The 22,604-nt window shown below is 44.9% G+C and overlaps 1 protein-coding gene across 1 annotated transcript in view; it reads left to right on the top strand.

The window, feature by feature from the left end:
* The window catches only part of CDC73 (cell division cycle 73), a 61,927-nt gene extending 39,524 nt beyond the window's left edge, over positions 1-22,403 (top strand). Inside the window, exons 11-17 of the mRNA XM_081114610.1 lie at positions 4,016-4,073; positions 5,584-5,619; positions 6,156-6,243; positions 11,609-11,770; positions 14,590-14,690; positions 19,160-19,301; positions 20,181-22,403. Coding sequence (XP_080970736.1) covers positions 4,016-4,073; positions 5,584-5,619; positions 6,156-6,243; positions 11,609-11,770; positions 14,590-14,690; positions 19,160-19,301; positions 20,181-20,217 — 624 coding nt within the window. The 3' untranslated portion in view covers positions 20,218-22,403. The remainder of the gene's footprint in view (positions 1-4,015; positions 4,074-5,583; positions 5,620-6,155; positions 6,244-11,608; positions 11,771-14,589; positions 14,691-19,159; positions 19,302-20,180) is intronic.
* Positions 22,404-22,604: the final 201 nt, after the last annotated feature.

The following is a 22,604-nucleotide window of genomic DNA, read 5'->3' as shown; positions in this document are numbered from 1 at the left end:
GATCTGGATGATGAAGAGCGCTCCAGGAGGGAGCCTTCGGTACTGTCCGCAGCCCCGAAGTTTCCAGAGGCTTGTCGATCCCTCTGCAGTGGGGCCCGTGTTTGTAAGCAGAGCCTCCTGCAGACTCCTCACGGGCCTGTGCACATCGTCGGAATTAACTTTCCGCTTTCAGGCCACACCCGCGTTCTGTCCTAAGTTCAAGTGACGCTGGTGGAGAAGATGAGCAGGCAGAGATGAAAGCTCCCCCAGTGGCTCTTTCTAGCACCTTCATGTTCCCAGCCACGGGAATCTGTAGAAATCCTGACAGGCAGGCTTGTAGACGTTCTCCCTTTAGTTTCGTGTCTTTTAACATCTGAATTCGATGCTTAAACTTTCTCAGGAAATGTGACAAGTTTTTTGTCAGACTCAGCAACTGGCAGCTGTTTTGTGAAGTTTTATAGTTCTGCATAACTGTCTGGTAATTTCTACTGAAGCATGGAGCGTAGTATCTTTCATCTCGGGTAAAAACTGCTGTTTGGATTTTAACCCTGCTGTCCTGGCTTCTGTGCGCCCGCTTGCTTACACAATAGGGCAGTTGCCTCAGTTTCCAGATTAGAGCGGGACCTGGAAACTCACCCCCCCCCCCCCCATTATGTCACCAGCCCACATCACAGAGGCTCTTCTCCTGTGTCCGAGGACCAGAACCACAAAATTACTTTCCTTAACTCAGTGGCTCCGGGAACTGAAACTATAGAACCTTTAAAGATTGTTAACTTGGCTCAATTCTGCTTCTGTAAAACTGCTTTCCCAAGATAATTCCACATTCCAGTGTCTAGCACAGCGGTTCTCAACCTGTGGGTCGTGACCTCTTTGGGGGTCGAACGACCCTTTCACAGGGGTCGCCTAAGATCATTGGAAAACACAGATCTAATTACATATTGTTTTTGTGATTAATCACGATGCTTTAGTTATGTTCAATTTGTAACCGTGAAATTGGGGGTCACCACAACATGTATTAAAGGGTCACGGCATTAGGAAGGTTGAGAACCACTGGTCTAGCAGGATGTGGTTTTGGCCTTTATAAGATGGCTGCTGCTCTCACTCAGGCACTACGAGATTTGGAGAGCATTTGCCCCCTCGTAGTCCCGGCTTTGAAATAAATGTGGCTCCTTAATTCGACTTCTTGAGGCGTCCTTGTGTGATTTGCGGGGTACACTGCAACACTACTTGCATGGGTCTGCGTTCACATCTGTCACACACCCTGAAGGGAAGAGCAGAGCTGTCCCGCTGTTTTTCGGGTTTTCCCTGGGCTTGTCTAGAATAGCCCTCCAGGAGTCAGAATCTAAAGCCGGGTTTGCCAAGCCCCTGACAACCTTCAACATGAAGCAGGAGTTATTTCATCAGCAGAAATGGGCGTCTTCAGGAATGGCAGCGGAGTGGCATTTGGGACACGGCAGCTGTGACGAACCACAGGCATGTCCAGAGGACAAGGAGAGGAGCCTTTACCGAGAAAGGGGGGCGGGGGGCTGGGCGGGAGCGCTTTCAGCACAAGCCCCGGGGAGAGCATGTGGGTGGCAGTGGGAGAGGGCCCCTCCCCAGGGCTAAAGGTAGGGCCTTTAGCGTTTCACACCTCCTAACCTTTAGTTTCTCCTGGTTCAGAAGTAATGGGTTTATTCAGCTCTTGAGTGATCATTATGTGATGAGTCAGGTGTAACTTGATTCGTTATCTGATAGTAGAGATAAGTCATTTTATGGACTTACTAGTATACTGCCTGCTTATCTATGTAGGTACATTCAGCTACATGTCCTTGGTAGGAAGAACGAGGGAGAACGGGGTGCGGGGAGAGCACCTCAGCCCTGGTGGTGGTTTGCACCTGTCGCATGTCTTCGCATCCCTGGAGGAGGGAGTGGGGTCCGGTCCTCCCTGCGTTGGTCTCTATCCCTCTCTGTGCTTCAGCGTGAGTGGTTGGCCCCGTAAATGCACGGCATTTATTTCCACTTCTGCTCCCCGAAGGGCCAGCTGTCTTTCCCTGTGCTGGAGACACACCCTGCGGTTCTGGATCACATGTGACTTCCCCTAGTCTCTGAACAGTGCCATTTGACGGTTCTTTAGAGGCCAGATTCTAGTCTCATTGCTCTCCATCAACAATTTTGCTTGTGGTTTATATCTCTGGACTGTTCTGACTTAAAATTAGATGAAATCTTCTTTATTAAATTAAAATATTTGGATGAATGGCCTGTGTTTTGGTTATTTAAATTCAGTCACTAGTGTTCCCTTTTTGAAGGAAGGTTATTGTTTGCTCAGAATTTCGTTTTCCTTTGAGGAGCAGGTGATTAGGAACCCGTTTTACTTTCCTTTGAGCTCCCAACGCGGGAGTTAGCCCGGCTCCAAGGAGCGATCTCAGAATGCGGGTGCCAGCGCGCCTGCCTGGCCTTCTCCTTCGCTTTCCCCACCTCCAAGGAGCGATCTCAGAATGCGGGTGCCAGCGCGCCTGCCTGGCCTTCTCCTTCGCTTTGCCCGCCGTGCGCCGCAAGTGAAGTTTCTTGACTTGAAAGCGGAACTCAGTTTCAGTGTCTCTTCCAGGACTAATGAAGGGCAGACACGTTTATCTGTTTTAGTTCATAGAAGCTACCCATGATCCTAAGGGGAGTTGCCAGCATTTAAAACCAGCAGTAATGTGGCCCCTACTTTGCTAGCAAGCTTGCAGGAGTCTTTGGCTTCCCAGTAGCATGGCCGTTTCAGGCGCCAGCACAGCATACCTGTCTGCGGGCACTTGCAGTTGACACATCCACGTTGGTTTAAGTGCAGGTGCTAGTAGCTGATTACCTCATTAGTCTCCTGGAATAATCAGGTCTGAGGATCAGGTGGAAATACATATTGCTATCATAAATTAAAAAAAATCTTTATTGTTGAAAGTATTACTTATGTCCTCTTCTTCCCCCCATCCCCCTGTGTAGCACCACCCCCCACTCCAGGTCCTCACCACCCCGTTGTCTGTGTCCTTGGGTCATGCATATATGCATACAAGTCCTTTGGTTGGTCTCTTTCCCCCTTCCCTCAACAATTTATTTAAAGGAAATGCTTTAATAAAAAAAAATTTAGCCGAAACCGGTTTGGCTCAGTGGATAGAGCATCGGCCTGTGGACTGAAAGGTCCCAGGTTCGATTCCGGTCAGGGCGTGTACCTGGGTTGCGGGCACATCCCCAGTAGGAGATGTGCAGGAGGCAGCTGATCGATGTTTCTCTCTCATTGATGTTTCTAACTCTCTATCTCTCTCCCTTCCTCTCTGTAAAAAATCAATAAAATATATTTAAAAAAAATAAAGAAAGAAAGAATGGATTGTGTACATTTAAAAAAAAAAAAATTTAGCATGAAAATTATCAAAACCAATGCACTAAAGATAGATAACTTTTAAAGTGTCTTAAGTATTTCAGTGTCATCTACTGAGTAAATAGTTGATAAAATTCAACATTCAGCACATTTTCTTGTATATATCACAAGCTTGGTAATGAGTTGAGATTTGTTATTCAATTTTTAAGATATTTTAATCACTCTTAAATAAAAAAATCTCATCTTTGTAAATGGGATTATTTATTTTCCCTGAATATTTTAAAGGCAATTAATGTCAAGTATTTGTGGTTTTTAATGCAAAGTTATGTTGTTTACATCTTTCTAACCTGAGGTTATGTGTTACTCATTTTGAGACTGTTTAAGGGGAAAAAGATTGACTTGATTTAAAAATGATGACATTTCTGAGATGTTAAAATTGTCAGCAATTACACAAATCATTGGATATTTGAGAAATACCACATGCTCATAACTGCTGTATGGTAAGAATTTTTAATTCATTTTCCACCTAAGATTTCTATTTCCCACATCATGACCAACAGTATAAAAAATCAGGAAAGGTGTTTTGTTTTTACATTCTTAGGATTGATCAGAGCATGTTTGGTAGAGTGACTGATTGAAAGACAAATAGATGTGAAATTTATAAAGAAACTTTAACGTCATATATCATGTTTTATTGTTTTAAAGGAGGGGGCGTCGGCCCGTAAGACTCAGACTCCTGCGGCACAGCCAGTGCCGAGACCAGGTAAAAACAAGGTCCTCCCCCAGATGATCACAAGAGTGACCATGCTTTCCAGGGCCTGAAACTTTACTTCAGATCCTTCTAAAGCCATCTTACAGAGCATTTACTTGACAGTAGGATAGTTGAGGAGTTAAAGAAAATTTTAAGTAAATGATTTTAAATGTTTCAGAAAAATGTTTTAAAAAGCAGAGTATACGTGGCACCCCTCACCAGTTCCTTGTTTGAGTTCCGTGATGGTGCATGTGGATGCGATTTCCCACCTCCCCTAGTCATAGAGCAGAAAACCATAATTTTAATAGATTGGTGTACACAGCTTTGATGCTTAGGACTTCAGATGTCTGCGTTATTTAGCACATAAGGTTCTGTAATCATTTTTTAAAAATGTGTTAAGGAAAGGTAGGGACTGTACCTGGCGAGGCCCACGTGTTCCAGTGGACACAGAGGCACAGGCCTTTGCTCAGCTGAGCTTGCACCCGGCCAGCCCTTCCCTGTTCACCAGGGGAAACTCTCGCACATACCACTGTCCCTCGCCCCCTTTGTGGTGCACACCGCAGTCCCGGCCCCAGCTGTCCCTCCTGCCTTCACTCCCAGGGTCTCGGAGATGGGCCGGCCGCCTCTGGCTCGTTTACCTCTCATTGCTCGTGGGAGACTGACAGCCCTCTGTGTGTGTCAGATTCCCACGCGGCGCAGGCATCCACTTCATCACCTACATGTGGGCCGCAGTACCTCACCGTAGTTTTAAGTTGATGTTCTGGTGATTTTCCAGTTTGTGTCTCCAGTTTAGACATCTCTTCCGAGGTCTGGCATCCTACATTAACTGGCTAACATTTGGGTTTGCACAGGCGTCTTAAAACTGATGGAAAACCTTTGTTCCCTTATATTTTCCCCCGATGGCTGACTTCACCCTTCCTGCTTCGTGCATAAAGGGCACCACCATCAACTCTGTTTCTTAAGCCAGAACCTTCTTAGGAGGTATTCATTCCTCACATCGGCTGCTCTGCCAAGGGCCATTGGATATTTATTACCTCATTCGCTGGCCACACAGAATGATCCACTTAAACATTAGCTGCGATATCTGGTCAGACATTTAATGAACTCACCCCTCTAAGCCTTGGCAGGGCCAGACCACATGATTCCTTGGGCCTCCCAGGGCCCCCGGCTGGCTGTCCCCCGCTGCCTCTCAGCAGTGTGCCTCCGGGATTCGTCTGTGGCTGGGATTTCTGGTCCCCACAGAGCATGTGCAGGCGGAGCGGGCAGTGCTGCTCGGCCTCCCCGGGTGTGGCTTCGGCATTTACTCAGAGGACCCTGGACGGGGAATTTCAGAACCAGCCCTCATCCTGCCCCCCCCCCCCCCCCCACTTGAAGTAGCAGCAGTGCAGGCTGGTTAACAGCCGCGACTGAGCTAGTCATCTATAATCACAAATAATTCTCAGGCTTTACTTGCCTTTTAAGCTTGAAAATAATGTGATTTTTATAACATTCAAAAGTTTGCTTTTTATTTCTCTTTCAACAGTTTCTCAAGCAAGACCTCCTCCTAATCAGAAGAAAGGTAAGATTCTGCAAATGATTCTAAATGTATTTTATAAAGTGACTGTGAATAAGCGAGATGACAAAGCTGGGCTGGTATTCTGCCTGCGCACTTGTATCGAATGTGTTCGGTATCTATTCGGGTTAGTAGGTGCATAGGTCATACTGACTGTTAATTTTTTTTATTGATTTCAGAGAGGAAGGGGGGAGAGAGAGAGAGAGAGAGAGAGAGAGAGAGAGAGAGAGAATGAATGAAAGAATGAATCATGGATCGGCTGCCTCCTGCACGCCCCACACTGGAGATTGAGCCCGCAACACGGGCATGTGCCCTGACCAGAAGTCTAACCGTGACCTCCTGGTTCATAGGTTGACGCTCACCCACTGAGCCATGCCGGCCGGCTGATTGTTAAATATTTTGAATATTGCTGCTGACTTAAGTGACTTTTAGGTCAAAAGAGCGAAAATTATACATTTACAAGCTTTTGATTGGGAAAGCAATTATAATTCCTTTTCATAGTAATAACATGTTTACTACCTTTAAAAATGTTGTCTTTGCAGGTTCTCGCACACCCATTATCATAATCCCTGCCGCCACCACCTCTTTAATAACCATGCTGAACGCGAAGGACCTGCTGCAGGACCTGAAGTAAGGGATTTGTTCAGCTCTCTGTCCACCGAGTGTGCAGACACTGTGAATTAGCAGTTACCATTCGGTAGTTCTTATTTGGAGAATACCAAATTTCAATTTCTGCTCTACCGGTAGTCTGAAATATAATTTTCAAAACATGATATAGTCTTTCATATCAGGATCCTTCCATTCACTGTGAGAATGACAGTAATATTTTATAATTTGAATGGTGTTACGTTTAAAATTCTTGTTAAATATTTTTAGTTGTAACTAGGAAAATATATTCACTCAGTCACATATCTATGGGAGGAGTGTGAGTGAATGCTCTATCTTTCTTAGTAAAATAACGATGAATGACAGTTCTTAGAGAAGGAAAAAGAAGTAACCTCACCTCCAAAACAGAATTCAGACTGCTTCTAATTAAAAGCCAGAAGCAAAATGAGCTGAGGTACTTGCTGATTTTAGGTTTTACCAACTGCAGAATTGACTTTTATATGCCTGCGACTTAAATTAGACGTACAACAATCCGTGTAACCTGGCATTACAAATTTACCCATTCATTAAGTATTTTTTCCTTATACCTTTGAATGAAATTTTCAATGATCTTTCCATTAACAGTATGGAATAAAGGAGTTTTTGAATTGAATTTATTGGGGCAACATTGGTTAATAAAATTACAGGTTTTAAGGGTACAGAAGGAACATTTATGTTTTGTATTTTATATTTTATTGGGCTTGTATAGTGAAGTTGGCTGTTCTGACCGTGTGTGGATTACTCTGGTAATCTACCATCCCTCACATTATCGACAGTTGGGTGAATAAGAAATAGAATCATTTTCGTCCACCTCTTGACATAGCTCTGATAGTATGAGACGGTTAGACCCACGTGAACATGGTTTTGATTAACTACCTTTTAAAAATGTGTTGTTTTTATTTGAGTATGCGTCTGCTTTTCACCTTCTAATCAGTGTGCGAGAATGGGTCGTGCATCGTCTATTCTCTGTGAAATAGGAAACGCCTCTATTTCTTGGTTCTGTTTGGTGCGGGCTCCGTGTCTTGCCGTCCGGCACCCAGTCTTTCCAGCGATGTTGTGATTTCCTCAGAGAAAGGGACTCGTTGTCTTGTTCTTCTGTGTGTCTCTACTGTTTGAAACAGTTGTTGCCTAACCACGGGCGCTGAGTAAGTGTTAAGGAAGGAGGGAGACGCACCGAGAACATGGGAGCGTGGTAGACTCCGCATCTGACACTGTGCTTGCTGTGAATTTATTAGCGGACTCATCTCTGGGTTTAAGCTCCTTCTCAGTACCTGTCAGTCACGCCTGCACCTGTGACTGGATCAGTTCCCAGCAGGTGTCGTCATACTTGGGGTGGGCTTTTTGCACTTACTGTATTTGGCTCTTTACAGTCTTTTCTAGCTCTTTTGTTTTTATGATTTGTGAATTTGGTATTTACAGTTCTCATAATTTTTAGTAATTGACAACTGTACTTTCATAAATGTGTCTGCATGGTTACAGAAAATTTACAGTAAGTTTTTGGAATGTTACAAAGGAAATTCTGCCTTTAATTTTTCATTTTCTGAGTCTTTGTGGTGCCTCTCTGCATATATTACAGATCTAATACTTACATATTATTTTATAATAGACGGCAGCGAATAGTGCAAAGAAAACCACACAGTGAATTTTAGTATCTTTCTCCTTCGTCGTGTTGCAAAGAAGCCCACAGTCCAACAGCCACATTCCCAGGGCTGACCAGGCCTAATGGTCCTCCCAAGTTTGGAACACTCCCTTCATTGTTTAACACCTCATTGCAGCTGACATGTCCCCTACAGCGTGAGTCAGCTGGAGGCTTGGCTGTGTAATTAATGCATAATTGAAACCTCCTCCACACAATTACAGGACTGGCTGTAACCCATAGCTCATGTTGGCACGGATTCTTCAATTTTTAGCCCTACAGTAAGTAAAAGAGACAAAACAAAGTAAAATCCACCATAACTTTAACACCCTAAATAGCAAAATTAATGCTGTAGCACATTGTACATTGATCAACATGATTTTGAGAAATGCTTGGGTGGGACTGGAACTGTGTTCAAAATAATCTGATTGGAAGGCATTCACGATTCTGGCCGAGATGTAGCTTCTCAGGGCAGAGTTCCAGAGAGGAGCGATGGCTGGGGAGGGGCCCCAGGGGCTCGCCTGGCTCAGCACGTGGGTTGTGGGGGAAGAAACCAGGCAGAAAGGTGGAGTGGTCCAGGCCCAGCAGCACGCAGCGTGACTCAGCCGCTGTGGAGCCGGCCGGAGGTGCTGGTTTCTCTTTCCCTGGAAGACATCCCACTGCCTCCAGCTTCCACTGTTGATGACGGCAAGTCAGCTGTTCGTCCTCGAAGGAAGGCGGCTTTATCTGGTGGTTTTAAAGATCAGTTTACAGTTGTTCATCTGCTCTCCCTCGCCATAGATTTCTTTATATCCTGCTCTGGGAGTCATTAGACTTAAATCGGAGGCTTGTCATCGGTTCTGGTTCTTCTTAGATATTGCCTTTCCCCTGTTTTGTCCTCTTCCTTCTGGGACTTACGTTAGCTCTACTTCAGACCTCTCATTTACCATGTCTCTTTTTTCAGAAATGTTTTATTCATTTTAGAGAGGAAGGAAGAGGGAAAAATAGAAACATCGATACTTTTTTTTTCATTTTTTAAAAATTAAGCAATGATCTTTGGTCAGTGCATCAAAGAAGTCCTTCATTGTCTTTTGATGGTTGTTTCATTCATGACACCTCATTTCCTTGTGTGTTTTTTAGGGTTTATTTAATGTTTTTCATTGCTTTCACTTGCTCATTTCCTGGGAACTGTTTCTCTGGAGTTTCTCTGACTGACAAAGGAGGGTGGGCACTCGGGGAAGGTTTGCACCTGGCGTCTGCGAGGCACCACTTTACACTTCGGGTGAGGGCTTCACATCCAGACATTCGTTTATCGCATTTTTTAAATTTCAACTTTTGTTATTTAAGAGAAAGGAAAAATAACCTAACTTACCTAGTTATATCTCACTTGCATTATATTCTTTATTTTATTTTTTTGTTGAGTTTATTGGGGTGACATTGGCTAATAATGTATTGGTTTCATGCTATAATATATCATGTGTATATTGTATTGTGTGTTCACACCCCAAGTCAAGTCTCCTTCCATCTCTGTTTACCGCCTCCCCTCCTTACCCTCTACCTCCCCTCACCGTCCCCCCTCCGCCAGTCCCCATACTGTTGTCCATGAGCCTGTCTTTCTGTTTTTTCTTTAATCCCTTCACCCTCCTCACCCAGCCCCCAACCCCAACCCTGTCCCCTCTGATAGCCGTCAGTCTGTCCACTGTGTGAGTTCAGTTGTTCATTAGCTCCCCGTCAGCAGGCTCATATGGCACCAGTCCTTCTCTGCCTGCCGTATCTCACGGAGCATAATCCTCTGCAGGTGCATTTCATTCTTTGACAATATTACTTGTCGATCCTTGCAGCACGAAATGGGTGAATCAGTGGACATCAAAGTATTTCTCCAAATGATGTGTATCCATCCACCGCCTTGGTTGTGCAGTTCTGGTTGTATTCGTTAGAATGCTTTTTAGTTGTAAGTGGTAAAAACCAACTCAAAGTAGCGTTACCAAAGAATAATTCATTGGCGCAACGTCACTGAAAGCGTGGCTCTGGGCACAGCTGGCTCAGCGCTGGAGCGATGTCATCAGGAGCTGGTCCCTCCCCCTCAGGGACACATGATTAGCAGAAGCTTGAGGCCAGCAATCACTGTGCGAAGACAGTGTGTTTCCCAGTAATTCCCCCAAACCCCGGGGTTAGGGCTCGCAGGCGGGGCTGGGAGAACGTTTATTCTGAGCCATCACTGTGCTCGGGGCTGTTACTCTTGATTCGGTCCAAGAGGGGTCTAGTGGGAAATGGTGAGATTGCCTCTCCTGGCAATGGCCATGGTGTTGGTTACGACTGGGGGTGAGGGGCGGGGGGAAAGGGCGGGCGGTGGGCTTATTGCTGGTTTACCCTAAAGTCAAACTTCCCTCCTGAGCGCCCTGGCTTTATGGGGGAGAAACTTCTGTGAGGTGCCCTGCCCGCAGAAGCTGGGCTTTGTTCCCTATTCCAGGAACCTGGTGAAGTGCAGTAGAAAGCAGAGCTTGAGTCTAACTATTTACCAGCACCTTCAGTGGAGAGAATCTGCACTGTTTTAACTTCCTGGGCTCACTGCTTTCCCGCCGGTGCAGTAACCTCACTCCCATATTTGTCTGTACACGAATAAATGTGCCCATAGGTCGGAAAACATAGTTTCCCAAAGGAATCCATAGGCCGTAAAGTGACTATCTGGGCGACAGTTTTAGATGACGCGGCATTCTTGACTTTCCCAGCAGATGTGACGTGATGTGGAACAGCCAGCTCACCAGTGCAGCTCAGCACTGTCAGTCACCACGTACCGACAGCCTTCAGGTCACAACAGTAGCATCGCTGGATGGCGAAGCCAGTGTGTGGGGTTAACATTTTCAGAGGATTCTAGCAAGTGCAAGTTCTCGTGTGTCCCCTCCCCGTGTCTCCCTGAACTGTAGAAGCAGAAGCACCCACCCTGAGTGCGCTGATGGCACCACCCCCTACAGTGGCGGGGCGCACCAGAGCGAGGAAAATGTGCCGATAGACTTAGGAGATGTGTGTATATTTTTAAAAGATTGTTGTGAAGCGCTTGGCGATCACTACCAAGCCTAGAGCTGGCAGCAGCGCTGCAGACGCTGCGGTACTTTGGAGAACAGGGTTGGTGGAACAGTAGAGCATTGACCTACACAGATTTGCTCCTTTACTCCAGCAGCAGTGTTTACTAAAACAGACAACGGGCATACACAGATTGAATTTTCTTTCTTTAAAATTTGCAAAGCAGCCCTGAAACTGGGTGGCAGTTCCCTGATTTTGCGGAGGCATACACCGTGACGGGTGGTTTGTGAAGTTCTTGGCTGGGCTGAGTCACCTGTCTGGGAGGCAGCCTCGCCAGCCACGTCACCTTCAGTTGAAGCCACCTTTCCGTTTACAATTCAATCTCCCTAATGACGCCTGGGAAATCAGGATCAGTGCGGTTTTCTGTGTAGCCTGGAAGATGCTGGGTGCGGGTGAACAGACATTGTGTGTGTGAGAGGCACACCCATGCTGACTTATGGCTGAAGCCAGCTTTCACTCCACTCGACATGCAGGGGGAAGAAAGACCCTTGCTCTTCAAGCATCACCTGGACATGCAGAACAGGTGTATTTTAAAAACCAATGTTTTTGGTTTAAAGCTCAGTATTTAAAAAATCACTTCAAAATAGAACTTCTTTTTTTATTTTTTATTTTTATCACATTGAACCTTTTGGCCTTTTCTCTGTGTTTTCAAAGATTTGTCCCATCAGACGAGAAGAAGAAACAGGGCTGCCAGCGAGAAAACGAGACGCTGATACAGAGAAGGAAAGACCAGATGCAGCCGGGGGGCACCGCGCTCAGCGTCACGGTTCCCTACAGAGTCGTAGACCAGCCCCTGAAACTCATGCCTCAGGACTGGTGAGATATCTGTATTTCCTACCTGGCCCGTCATTCCTGGGATCGTGGATTTTATCATGAGGTATAAATAGAACCTGTTTGTGAAGCCATTGCTAATGCCTAATTTGGTCATCATTAATATAGTCCAGTGCCCGGCTGGTGTGGCTCAGTGGTTGAGTGTTGGCCAGTAAACCAGGAGTTCAGGATTGGATTCCCTGTCAGGGCACATGCCTGGGTTGTGGGCTTGATCACCAGTAAGGGGCGAACAGGAGGCAGCCCATCAATGATTCTCTTTTTTCATTGATGTTTCTATCTCTCTTTCCCTTTCCCTTCTTCTCTGAGATTAATAAAAATATATTTAAAAAATATATAGTCTAGTGATACTTAATCAAACCTATGTTTTAGGTAGCTACACTTTATTTCACTTAAAAGAAGAAACACTAACTTCTGGAAAACTTAGTAAAAATTCTTTCCACCCGTCCATTGGTTCTGGATCAGCTTTTAGAGTAGAACTGTAAGCAGACTAATGTTGTGAGGGCCTATGTTTTAGATTTTAGATTTGGAAAATTCAGATTTCCTGGTAAGAAACGGTAAGTGAAGGCATTGCTACATTTATTACAAGGGAATAATTTAATAAAAAGAATAACGCGATCACCCTGGTTTAGCTCTTTTATTATGTTGAAGTGTTCTTTAATAAAATACTGAGCTATGTGTAATATAAAGAGACTATAACTGAAGATACAGGAATTAATCTTAAATTACTTTGTTAATCTAAGCTGGAGTGAAAATACAAAGTCCAAGAGTGCATCTCATCTCTGTGACATGGAGCCCTTACTGCATCGGTGCAGTGGATGAACTCTCCCTTCAGAGTGTTTGCTGGTCTCAGACATAGGAGGTCGGCTGCTGGCAGTGTCAGTGTGTGCACCATCTACTAAAGCACAGAGCGTTCCTGTGTGACAGTTCTCCCCATAGCCAGCCAGGCACACCGAGCACACAGGAAGGGAAGGAGAAGAGGTTTCATGTGTATCAAGGCTAAGGCGTGCAGGAAGTAGGAATGTTACCTGTTTGCATATATGTGTGGAGCTATTGCAGGGAGGGAAGCCAGCAGCGTGCACAGGTGCCAGGTCTGCGGCACAGAACGCCTCCCGCGTGTGACTGTTCACTGGGTTCCTCGCCATTGGCGCCGTAGCCTGGGGGTAGCATCCCTTCCCCCTTCCACCTGTCCTTCCAGGAGTTCCCTGGGGCGAGTCTTCCTCTTGTCCTGTGGCCCAGGGGGACCTGGCAGGGGTCGGGGGCTCTGGCCAGCAGACTCCCTGAGGTGGCAGGCGCCGGAGCTCCCAGCTGCTGCAGGGGCACGTCGCCTGGTCAGAGCAAGGGCCGTGTGTGGTGCTCCGTGAGTGGGTGGGTGTGGCCGATGCAGCTCAGGCCCCTTGAAAGCGGGCATTTTCCATTTAAGATATAATTTCAGTCTTGGAGATTTTGAGCAGGTTAAGAATTGTTAGCTGTGGTTTTTCACAATAACGGATCCTTCTTGTAGGTTTCTTACTTGAATCGAAAGTTTGCTGTTTCCGTGGATGTATAGAGTGATCTGTGGGCCTCAGGGCATTCCCAGGACCCTCTCCAGGAGGCGTGAGGTCACGTGATGACACTGAATGCCGTTCTCATGACTTATCAGTCCTCACACGGGACAGGAGCACACTCAGTACACAAGATTAATCATCTCTCTCCCGCGCTCCTCCTCCCTCTCCCTCTCCCTGCTTCTGGCCTGCCCCCACACTTGTGTTTCCTCCTCCCTAAATGGGCAAGGATGGTGGCACTCACCTGGGGGGCTGTTTAGAAGATGCAGTGTGTTAACGTAAGTCACGTGTCAGCTGCCGAGACCAGCACTGCACAGGGTAAAGGCACGAGGAAACCTCACCAATGTGAGCGTTAGGACTTTGTTCCCGCCTCTTAGTGGTGGGCTTAAACGGTTTATGGCAGTTGTATTTATTATAATTTCTTAATTTAATTACATTGTTTTTATTTTTAAATATATTTTTATTGATTTTAGAGACGAGGGGTGGAGGGAGGGAGAGGAAGAGAGAGAGAAAGAAGCATCAGTGATGAGAGAGACTTACTGATCGGCTGCTGGGGCTTGAGCCCACAACCCGGGGCATGTTCCCTGACCGGGAATCAAACTGGGACCTCCTAGTTCATAAATCGATGCTTAACCACTGAGCCATGCCAGCCGGGCTAATTACTGTTTAAAGTAATGGAATGTGAGGGCCTAGAAGGAGATTTGTTCTTTTTTTGGGAAAAGAAACTTAAATGGTTCGTAAAACAAGTTGCTTTAAGGAAAACTTACAGATGTGTGGTGAGTGAAACAGTTTTAAAACAATTGCAAAGTGTAAGAAAAGTCTAGCTGGTTTCTGTACTGAGGTTACTTTCACATAATCAGAATTTAAAAATAAGGCCTTGGAGCTTTATGAAATGGTTGGTGAATTACTATAATGTCTGGTGTTTGTATATAAAGTGAATAATGTTTGTTTGAATGTTAAATGTTTTCCTTTTAAAACCAGCTTTTTTGAGTAATAGATCAGCTACTGTTTCCTGCTGCATTGGAAAAGTGGCCCTTTCTGTCCTTACGAGAAGGGCCGAGATAAAAGGCTAAGAGATCCCCTGAGGTTGTGCATGTAATTATATGTAAGGGACTTGGGTGCAGGACCCAGGCAGGGTACCAGTAGGGGCGGAAGTACTCCGGTGAAAGGCTGTGGCCGTGTGCTGTGAGCCTCAGATGCACAGCAATGACAGCTCGTGGCCGCCTGTTCTCTGACTCCCCCCATCCCCTCTTCTGTTTACAGGGACCGGGTCGTGGCCGTTTTCGTGCAGGGTCCTGCGTGGCAGTTCAAAGGGTGGCCATGGCTCTTGCCTGATGGATCACCAGTTGACATATTTGCTAAAAGTAAGATTCTGCTTTGTACTGCGAATCTAGCATAGGAATGGTCTGGCTTTATGTAGGAGGAAGAGCCATCTGTGTCTCTGCAGATGAGAATTGTCTGTCAAATGATCCTTATCAAGTCACATACATAATGTTAATGTTTAAGCACCTGTGGAATATTTTTAAAGCCTTTTTTTGAACATCACACATGTCCTCCGACATTAATAATTACTTTCTAGGCTGCTTTAAAATCAGTCGTATTGTTGCTGGTCCGTACGTTTTAATGAAAACCGACGGCCAGTTTATATCTGTGTTGTAGGGCTCCCTGCCTGGAGTGCGCGCTCCCTGGTGGAGGGGCCTCCTCTGCCGGGTCACTGTGGGCCGCACAGGACAGAGTGCGCGCTCCCTGGTGGAGGGGCCTCCTCTGCTGGGTCACTGTGGGCCGCACAGGACAGAGCGTGAGGGGGAGGCATTCCACACGTCAGTTAAATATGGGCTTCTCCCCTCAGAGACCGGGCATTGGCCCTTAAGAAGTAGATGAGTTGAGCTGGCTTTTTTTGCTGGTAGGGATATTTCAATTATTTAAATCCGAGTACCCAGTGAAGTTAGTGGCGTACTAGAACTACTTTATAAAAAGCATTCTCACGAAACAGATGTTTATTAGAAATGACAACTTTTGCATGAGTGTAGATTGTGCTGCTGTGCAATCAGCTTATTGTCAGCAGCCTCTGCTTTTGTTGGTGGGTCCACCATTCTTCCAGGCTAAAGTGGCACCCGGGGGAGACGTACTCACGTGATGAATTCTAGCATTTCCACCACGAAGGTGGCTTTCTCTGCTATTCCTGAAACTTGAGTCATGTGCAGAGTTGATAAGTAAAGCTAAAAGGTACAGAGAGGGGGAGAATTTTAGTGAAAGGACGTCAGTGAACAGGAACGCTGTGCTTTACTTTACGGCTTGCGTGCTCAGGGAATAGTATTGTAAAAAGTTATTAGAATGTGTCCAGATGTCAGTGCCCTCTCAATTTCATGAACCCTTTTTGGTCCAACCTCGAGGCTGACTCGACAGACCAGGTGCTAGGAGCAGGTCCAACGTCAAGCAATAAGAACATTAAAAAGTTCAACATTCAATCCCGTCAATTAATTTGGACCAGGCTGTTTGAATTCCAAAAATAACATTGGACCACAAAGGGTTAAAGAATAAGGGTTTCATTGTCATTTTGTTCAGGTTTAGTTTCTGAAATTTAGGTGCGAGCTTAGTAATGAGCAATTCCACGAATTGATCTCTTTCTCGTCATCCTTTACTGACTCCTTTCTGTTAGCGTTTAAAGTGAAAGCCTCTTGCCCCTTCTGTCCTAAAACCAACAGAACAAAATAAACCCTTCCCTTGACCTTGCCTGTCCTTCTGGCTCCTGCCTTTCAGCTTTTACAGCCAGGCTTCTGAAGGAGTTCTCTCTGCTAACTCACTGTCTTCCATCCCATTCTCAGTCTACTGTAGCCTCACTTTTCTTGCCTTCCACGAAACTGTTCCCACCAAACTCACTAGTGACCCAGATACTGGATGCTTTGGACCCCCTTATCAGAATTGGACTCCTTGAGTCAAATGTTCTCTTTGTTACAATGTTCTTTTTCACCCTGGCTGGGTAGCTCCGTAGGTTGGCGCACCATCCTGATGTCAGGGTGCAGGTTCCATCCCTGGTCATGACACACACAAGAATCCACCAGTGAATGCATACATAAGTGGGACAAATCGATGTCCCTCCTTCCCTCCCTCCCTCTGTCTCATTCTCTCTTTTTCCATCCTTCCCTCCCTCCCTCTCCCTCTCTCTTTTTCCCTTCCTTTCTCTCTCTCTTACTCTCTCAAATCAATAAATTCATTTTTTTTAAAGTCATCTTCCTGTGACCTGTTAGGCCTCCCAGGCTCCCTGGCTCCTCTTCCTCTGGCGCTCAGCCCCTATTTCTGTTCGTCTCCTGTCTCCTTTACCGATATACTCTCTCAGGGAGCTGATGGCGCTCCGGAGCCACGCCTCTAGCCTGGTGGCCTGGGCCTCACAGCTCACTGGTGACCAGGTGACTCCAGGGAGGTCCCATTGGGACATCAGGCTCAACCTATTCCGAGCGGAGCCCCAAACGTTTCTTCCTCAGTTAGGTTTTTAAATAATTTGCCTAAAGCCAGAAACTTAAGGACATATTACCTCTTAGCTTTTAATTTGTCTCCTTGCTGATTTTGTTCTTGCTGCTTTTGCACCCCCCCCCCCCCCCCACACACACACACACTGAAAATGATCATACCTGTATAGGGTAGGGGGAGGAAACGGGGTATTTGGGAGCATCTGTATGGGCCTTGGCAAAAATTATATTTTCTGTATATTGCATAATAATAAAATACAAAGTTTTGGAGGAGATATTAAATACTGGATTGTATAATAAAACCTTTTCAGAATTATGAGAAATTTGAACTTATAACTGGATATCACTTCTCTAAATTGTTATTTTCTTTATGTTTGAGTTGGCTGCATATGCGTACATTTGTAATCAAGATTTTTAAATGAGGATTTCTTCAAATTTTTTCTAGTTAATTTAAAAAATTTAATAAATGTTTGTATTATGTTGTCCCTTTGTCACTTGACATGCCATCATGCTACCTACTAAATATTATTCAAGGGCACCTCTTTAATTTTTTTGCTTCTTTGTTCCCACAAAAAACAGTTGACAAGATTCATGCAGTTGCAGAAAGGAGCCGCTCTGCACTGTGTGCAGGGTCTCGCTCTGGTGGTCCTTGTGCCACCAGGCACCTGGCTCTGTGTAGAGAGTCTCTTCACTTTTTGCTGAGGCTTAATCCTTTCAGCCTTTTTCGGAATAAGAAAGCTGTTTGTGGTCATGTCGTGGTGTACGTTTTCTCACCACAATTGCTTTGTGCTAATAGAACATTTTGTATGATGAGAGAAACCTTATGTTTCTTCATTGCGGCTTAAACTTTTTTGACTCTGAAATTTCAGTATTAATTTACTAAGTTGTCTCTTCTGTTGAAAAAATAAGTCTTGTATAAACTAAATCCATTGAAATTATCAAAGGGAACTATATACTGTATGCCTTTGTGGCTTTAGGCAAATTATTTTAAAAAATATAAACTGTATCTTTAAGAATGACTTAAAGCAATCATGCTGAGAAAATTAGAAAGTGAAACATAAGGAGGTCTTGAGATGTTGATTTATTTAATTTTAAAACTTAATAAAATATTTTTTACCCATAAAAACCATTTTGCAAATGGGTTTCCTGAAGCTCCTATAATGAATTGGTTCAAATTCATTAACTTGAATTCAATTCAAAATAAGTAATGTGTCCAATGAAAGGTCCTTTATATATAAAAGCAAATAATTTATAAATAGTTTGTTTTTCTGTGGGCTCAGATGATTCACTTGGGATTTCCATAGAAAATTGGGCCTTGAGCAAGCAATATTGTACAATCCATAAAGTAGCTATCAGAAATTAACAGTTAATCAGATTCTCTCAAGACCCCTCATACTAGACAGTATTGGTGAGAGCAGCAGTCACATCCTATGTTAGAAAAATGGAAAGAAAAGCTAAACACCTTCCATGTCACGTGCACCTGTGAAAGGGCAGCCGCACTGAGGGGGCAGCATTTCATCTCCTTCCAGGGAACCTCGACAGGCCTTCGTGTGTCTCCTCCTTGCCGTCATTTCTTACAAGTCCCATGAGTTCTCCCTCCTTAATTTTCTGATTCTGGATGTCTTTCTTGCCACGCATGCCTTCTCCCCAGCTGACCACGCCTGTCTCCTCTGGATGCGTGTGTGGTGCCATCGCTGTGCTCAGCACTTGGCAGGAGTCTGCGTGGGGGAAAGTCCAGACTCCTCCCTGCGGCCGGAGCCAGCATCGCTCCAGGCCCCTGTGGTCTCACCGCTTCCTCGCTCCCCCATGAGCGACGTGGCACGTGTGGGTCCATTCGGTTCTCTTCGGCCCCAGAGTGAACCGTTGTCTCTGTGCGCATGCTCTTACTGCTAACTGGGTCACTTTGGTTCTGTGTTAGCCTAATTCTTACTCCACCTTTAGGTCTTAGATTAGACACCACTGCCTATGCAAGCCTTTTCTGAATTCCATGGTTGGGTAAGGTACGCTTTTGTGTTTCTCTGCTGCCCTGCATTTATCATTTATCGTATTGTATTTAACAGCCTTACTTTCCAGGGGCCCATTGCATTGTGCCTCAGTCCTCTTGTCAGTCCCGGGTGGCTGGCATGTATGAACCCTTAGGAAATATTTGTCCGTTGAATGTTTTTGAGGATGCCACAGTTTTAGCATCTATTGCAAAGATCACTTTGGTTATAATAGCTTCGGTTGGTGGAAGAAAAATTGCTTTATGTTTTAGTTTAGGTTTTTTTTGTTTTTTGCTGATGTCTGTGTTGGGTATTTTAATTTATTTTCTAAAGTACTTTCATTTGATTGCATTTTGAGTAAAGAATGTTATTTCCCCCAAATAGTTAAAGCCTTCCACCTCAAATACGATGAAGTTCGTCTAGACCCCAACGTGCAGAAGTGGGACGTGACAGTGCTGGAGCTCAGCTACCACAAGCGCCACTTGGACAGGCCGGTTTTCTTACGCTTCTGGGAAACACTGGACAGGTATTCCTGCTCCTCAGATGCACTCCTTCTGCTGTATTGTAGGGACTCCTGGCTCGTCAGAGTCTAAGTTCCTTAGAGTTGTGGGCCGTTTCTCCCCGTGTCCTCTTCTCACACCTCGTCTGCCTGGGTGCGGGTCTCCAGCCGGTAACTTGCAGCTGCCTCTGATGCTGATTCCGGGGGAGAAGGGGCTTCTTAAACGCTAGAAAGCGCACCAGCCCCCGAGCCCGAAGACCTGATCTGTCTCGACCCCCTGGTCTGGCTGGGGGGCTGGGTGACCTCTGACCCTGGTGTCTGTCCACCTAGGGAGTGCGGACGACCAGAGCCCTGTGTTTTCTGGCAGCACAGAGGGGTCTCTGGCTGTGTTCGAGTTGTGGGCAGCCGGGGAAAGGAGCTTAGTTGCTGAATGTATTTCATTCCGAGTGTAGAGGAGTTAAGGTCCTTTACAGCAATAGGAGTTTTACAGCTGGGAACTGTAAGAACAGCTACAGTCACAGTTAATACCCCTGAACCTGGTATTTTCTTTGAGGCGCCCTTTAGAATCTAACTTCCTTGGTCTTAAGTCCCCCACTGATTATTACGGGTTTCCTCAAAGTCAGGTGATTGAAGTAACCCGATGATTATAATGTATAATGTAGTGCGGAGAGACATTTAGCATCCTCGCCCGGCCGTCTTACAGACTCAGTACGAGGAACGCTGCTGCTCGCTTCCTCCAGCAGCCCCTCTCCCCAAGGTGACAGCAGCCCCTCTCCCCAAGGTGAAGGCAGCAAGCTTCCAGGAGACAGACAGCCTCTCGCTGTTGATTTTAAGTGTCTTTACATGTAACTTCTAAAAGTTCTAACATCCTTAGTCATTATAACGTGTTGTCATATTATTTTTCAGGTACATGGTAAAGCATAAATCCCACTTGAGGTTCTGAAGTGCGTGGTCTCCCGGCTGGAAATCTGGGTGAGGAAGCGTGGATGCACCTTCATCTAAAGACTGAGTGTCTATGAATTCATCAAACACTCACCAAGGAAGAAGGTCACAGGGAGCGGCCGATCTCATCCGATGCTTTTGTCTTCAAAGGGATCATATGACGCCTGTCATTCATAGAAGCAAACTTTTTGGCCTACAACTATTTTTTTAATGTTAGCCTTCTAGTCTGTAATGGAAATTGTATATTTTGATAGAAGTTTTTTCTCCATTGGTTAAACTAGCATTACTTAAAACTTGTTTCTTTAGAAAACCGAGGTTGTTAATGTGTGTATATTTAGAGGTTCTGAGGCTCCAGGAGCCATCTTCTGATTTTTCATTGCTCTATAATTCCACTCACTGGAAATGCTGTGTTATGGATGGTATTAAATAGTAGTTTCTGGAACTTGCAAAGCCAAGCCAAGGGATGTGACTATTGTGAATGACTCAGAATGTCAGCCTGTATGCAGACCGTATCTATACTTAGTCTTTACTTAACAAGGAAGAATGAAAAATCAAAACACTTCTTCAGCTCTGGTGGAACTGCTTAGCCTTTTCGAGACTTCCTTACTTATATCGAATACATTGAGTGAATGTACGTTCTTCTCACTGACTTTGCTGATTTTACAACTTAGGAGGATCTATTTCTCTCTGGGATACCTTCCCACTAGGAAAATCTCAAAACCGATGAAAGCCCAGTAGGCTGCAGGACTTTCTAGCTGGGAGCCAGAGTGTGACTCGGGGAAGAAGTGCATTCGCCTCCTGCAGTGCCATTTCCGCTTCCTTACTGCTCTCCTGCGCCCACTCTGGTTCTCCCCTTAGAGGTGTGGGATTTTGAGTCTTCTGTTCCATTAGCCCTAAATGCCGATGAATTCTCCCGGCACCAAAGAACACAGTTGCTTAAGAAGTGTCTGAACAGAAACAAGATAAAAACACTGGTATTTTTATGTGCGCATTCGATATCGTATGAAATATAAAGCCTATATTTTAACTTAGTAAGTAAGATATTTTACTACTTCTCTACTTCAGACAGTGCTGTATCCGTGTACAATGAATGAGCATTTCCCTTGAGTCTTAACTTCCCCGTTTTTGCTACTTAAAGTAACTTGGACCCTTTATTCCCCTAGAGAGTTTTTACCATTAGAATCGTTGCCGATCATTTGTATCATCTCACCCCGCCTCTATTCCCCCCCGCCCCCCCCCCCCCGTCATCTCTCTTAGGTTGACGTATTTTTTTTTGTAAACATTTAACTCCCCCCTCATGTTCAGATGCCATTACCGAACCTCATTTTGAAGTTGAACGCTGTCATAAAAATGAGAAAGCACTTATTTATTCTCTAAATAACCATGAAAATCCATACCAACAGGGAATGGGAACGTACTTATCCATATGGAATTCACTGGGCTTTTCAGGAGAAAAGCGTCCATGTTTAAAATGACTGGATTTTAGGGTTTCGATGAAGTTTGAACAGATTCTCCTCCCCCTTGCTTTTTCTTCTCTGCATCCTCCCTTCTTGGAAATAAAAGAAAACTTAAATTTGTTCACATTAGACTATCAGCATAGAAGTCTGTTTCCAGACTAAATTATGTATTGCATCACCTTCCTCCATGGTCAAATAGTCAAGGTCTAGAGTCTGTAATATTTTAAGGTTACCTATTGAGACTACTACAAGTGGCCATGAACTACCTTTCTATAAAGATTTTTAGTATTTATACTTATGTGTGAAATATACTTGATAGAGTGTGGTTAAAATTGGGAACATCTCCTTTAAACAGGACTTATTTTTCTATCTTGCATCTGCCTTATATGTATTGGAAGGCTTCTGGAAATACTGTAAGGAATATTAGGAAAAGCACGAATGTGCTCTGCCGTGTATTTTAAAATCAGACTCATAGTATGTACTTATTTCCTTTGCCTTTTTCTTTTTTCCGCAGCTCAGTCCCTTGTTTAGGTCCATATAATTAATTTGTAGCCATTAATTCTAAAAAACAAAACAAAAAACACCACACCCACCTCATAGCCAATCATTACTCATTCTCTCACGACTTCAGTCCAGCAGCACCTGCCACAGTGCCTTGCACGCAGTAGGCATTCAGTCAGCATTCACATACACGAATCAGTGATGTATTTTCAGTGTAACTGATGTATCCAAAAAAGAACTTTGTACTTCGTCGTAGAGTTTAAAAATACAGAATTGCAGGGAAAGAAGAGGCGCAGGAAAATATTTTAATGGACATGAAATAGCCCATTAATAAACCTGACTTACCCATAAGCTACCGTCAGCAGGAGCCCCCCTTGTCTTGTCCCACCGGTAAAAGCAAGCTCCGTCTCACTATTCGGGGGGCACTTGT

Source organism: Myotis nattereri (assembly GCF_964212035.1).
Source record: "Myotis nattereri genome assembly, chromosome: 20".
Lineage (NCBI taxonomy): Eukaryota > Metazoa > Chordata > Mammalia > Chiroptera > Vespertilionidae > Myotis > Myotis nattereri.
Note: the sequence above shows the minus strand (reverse complement) of the source record. Positions and strands in the feature narration are given on the sequence as shown.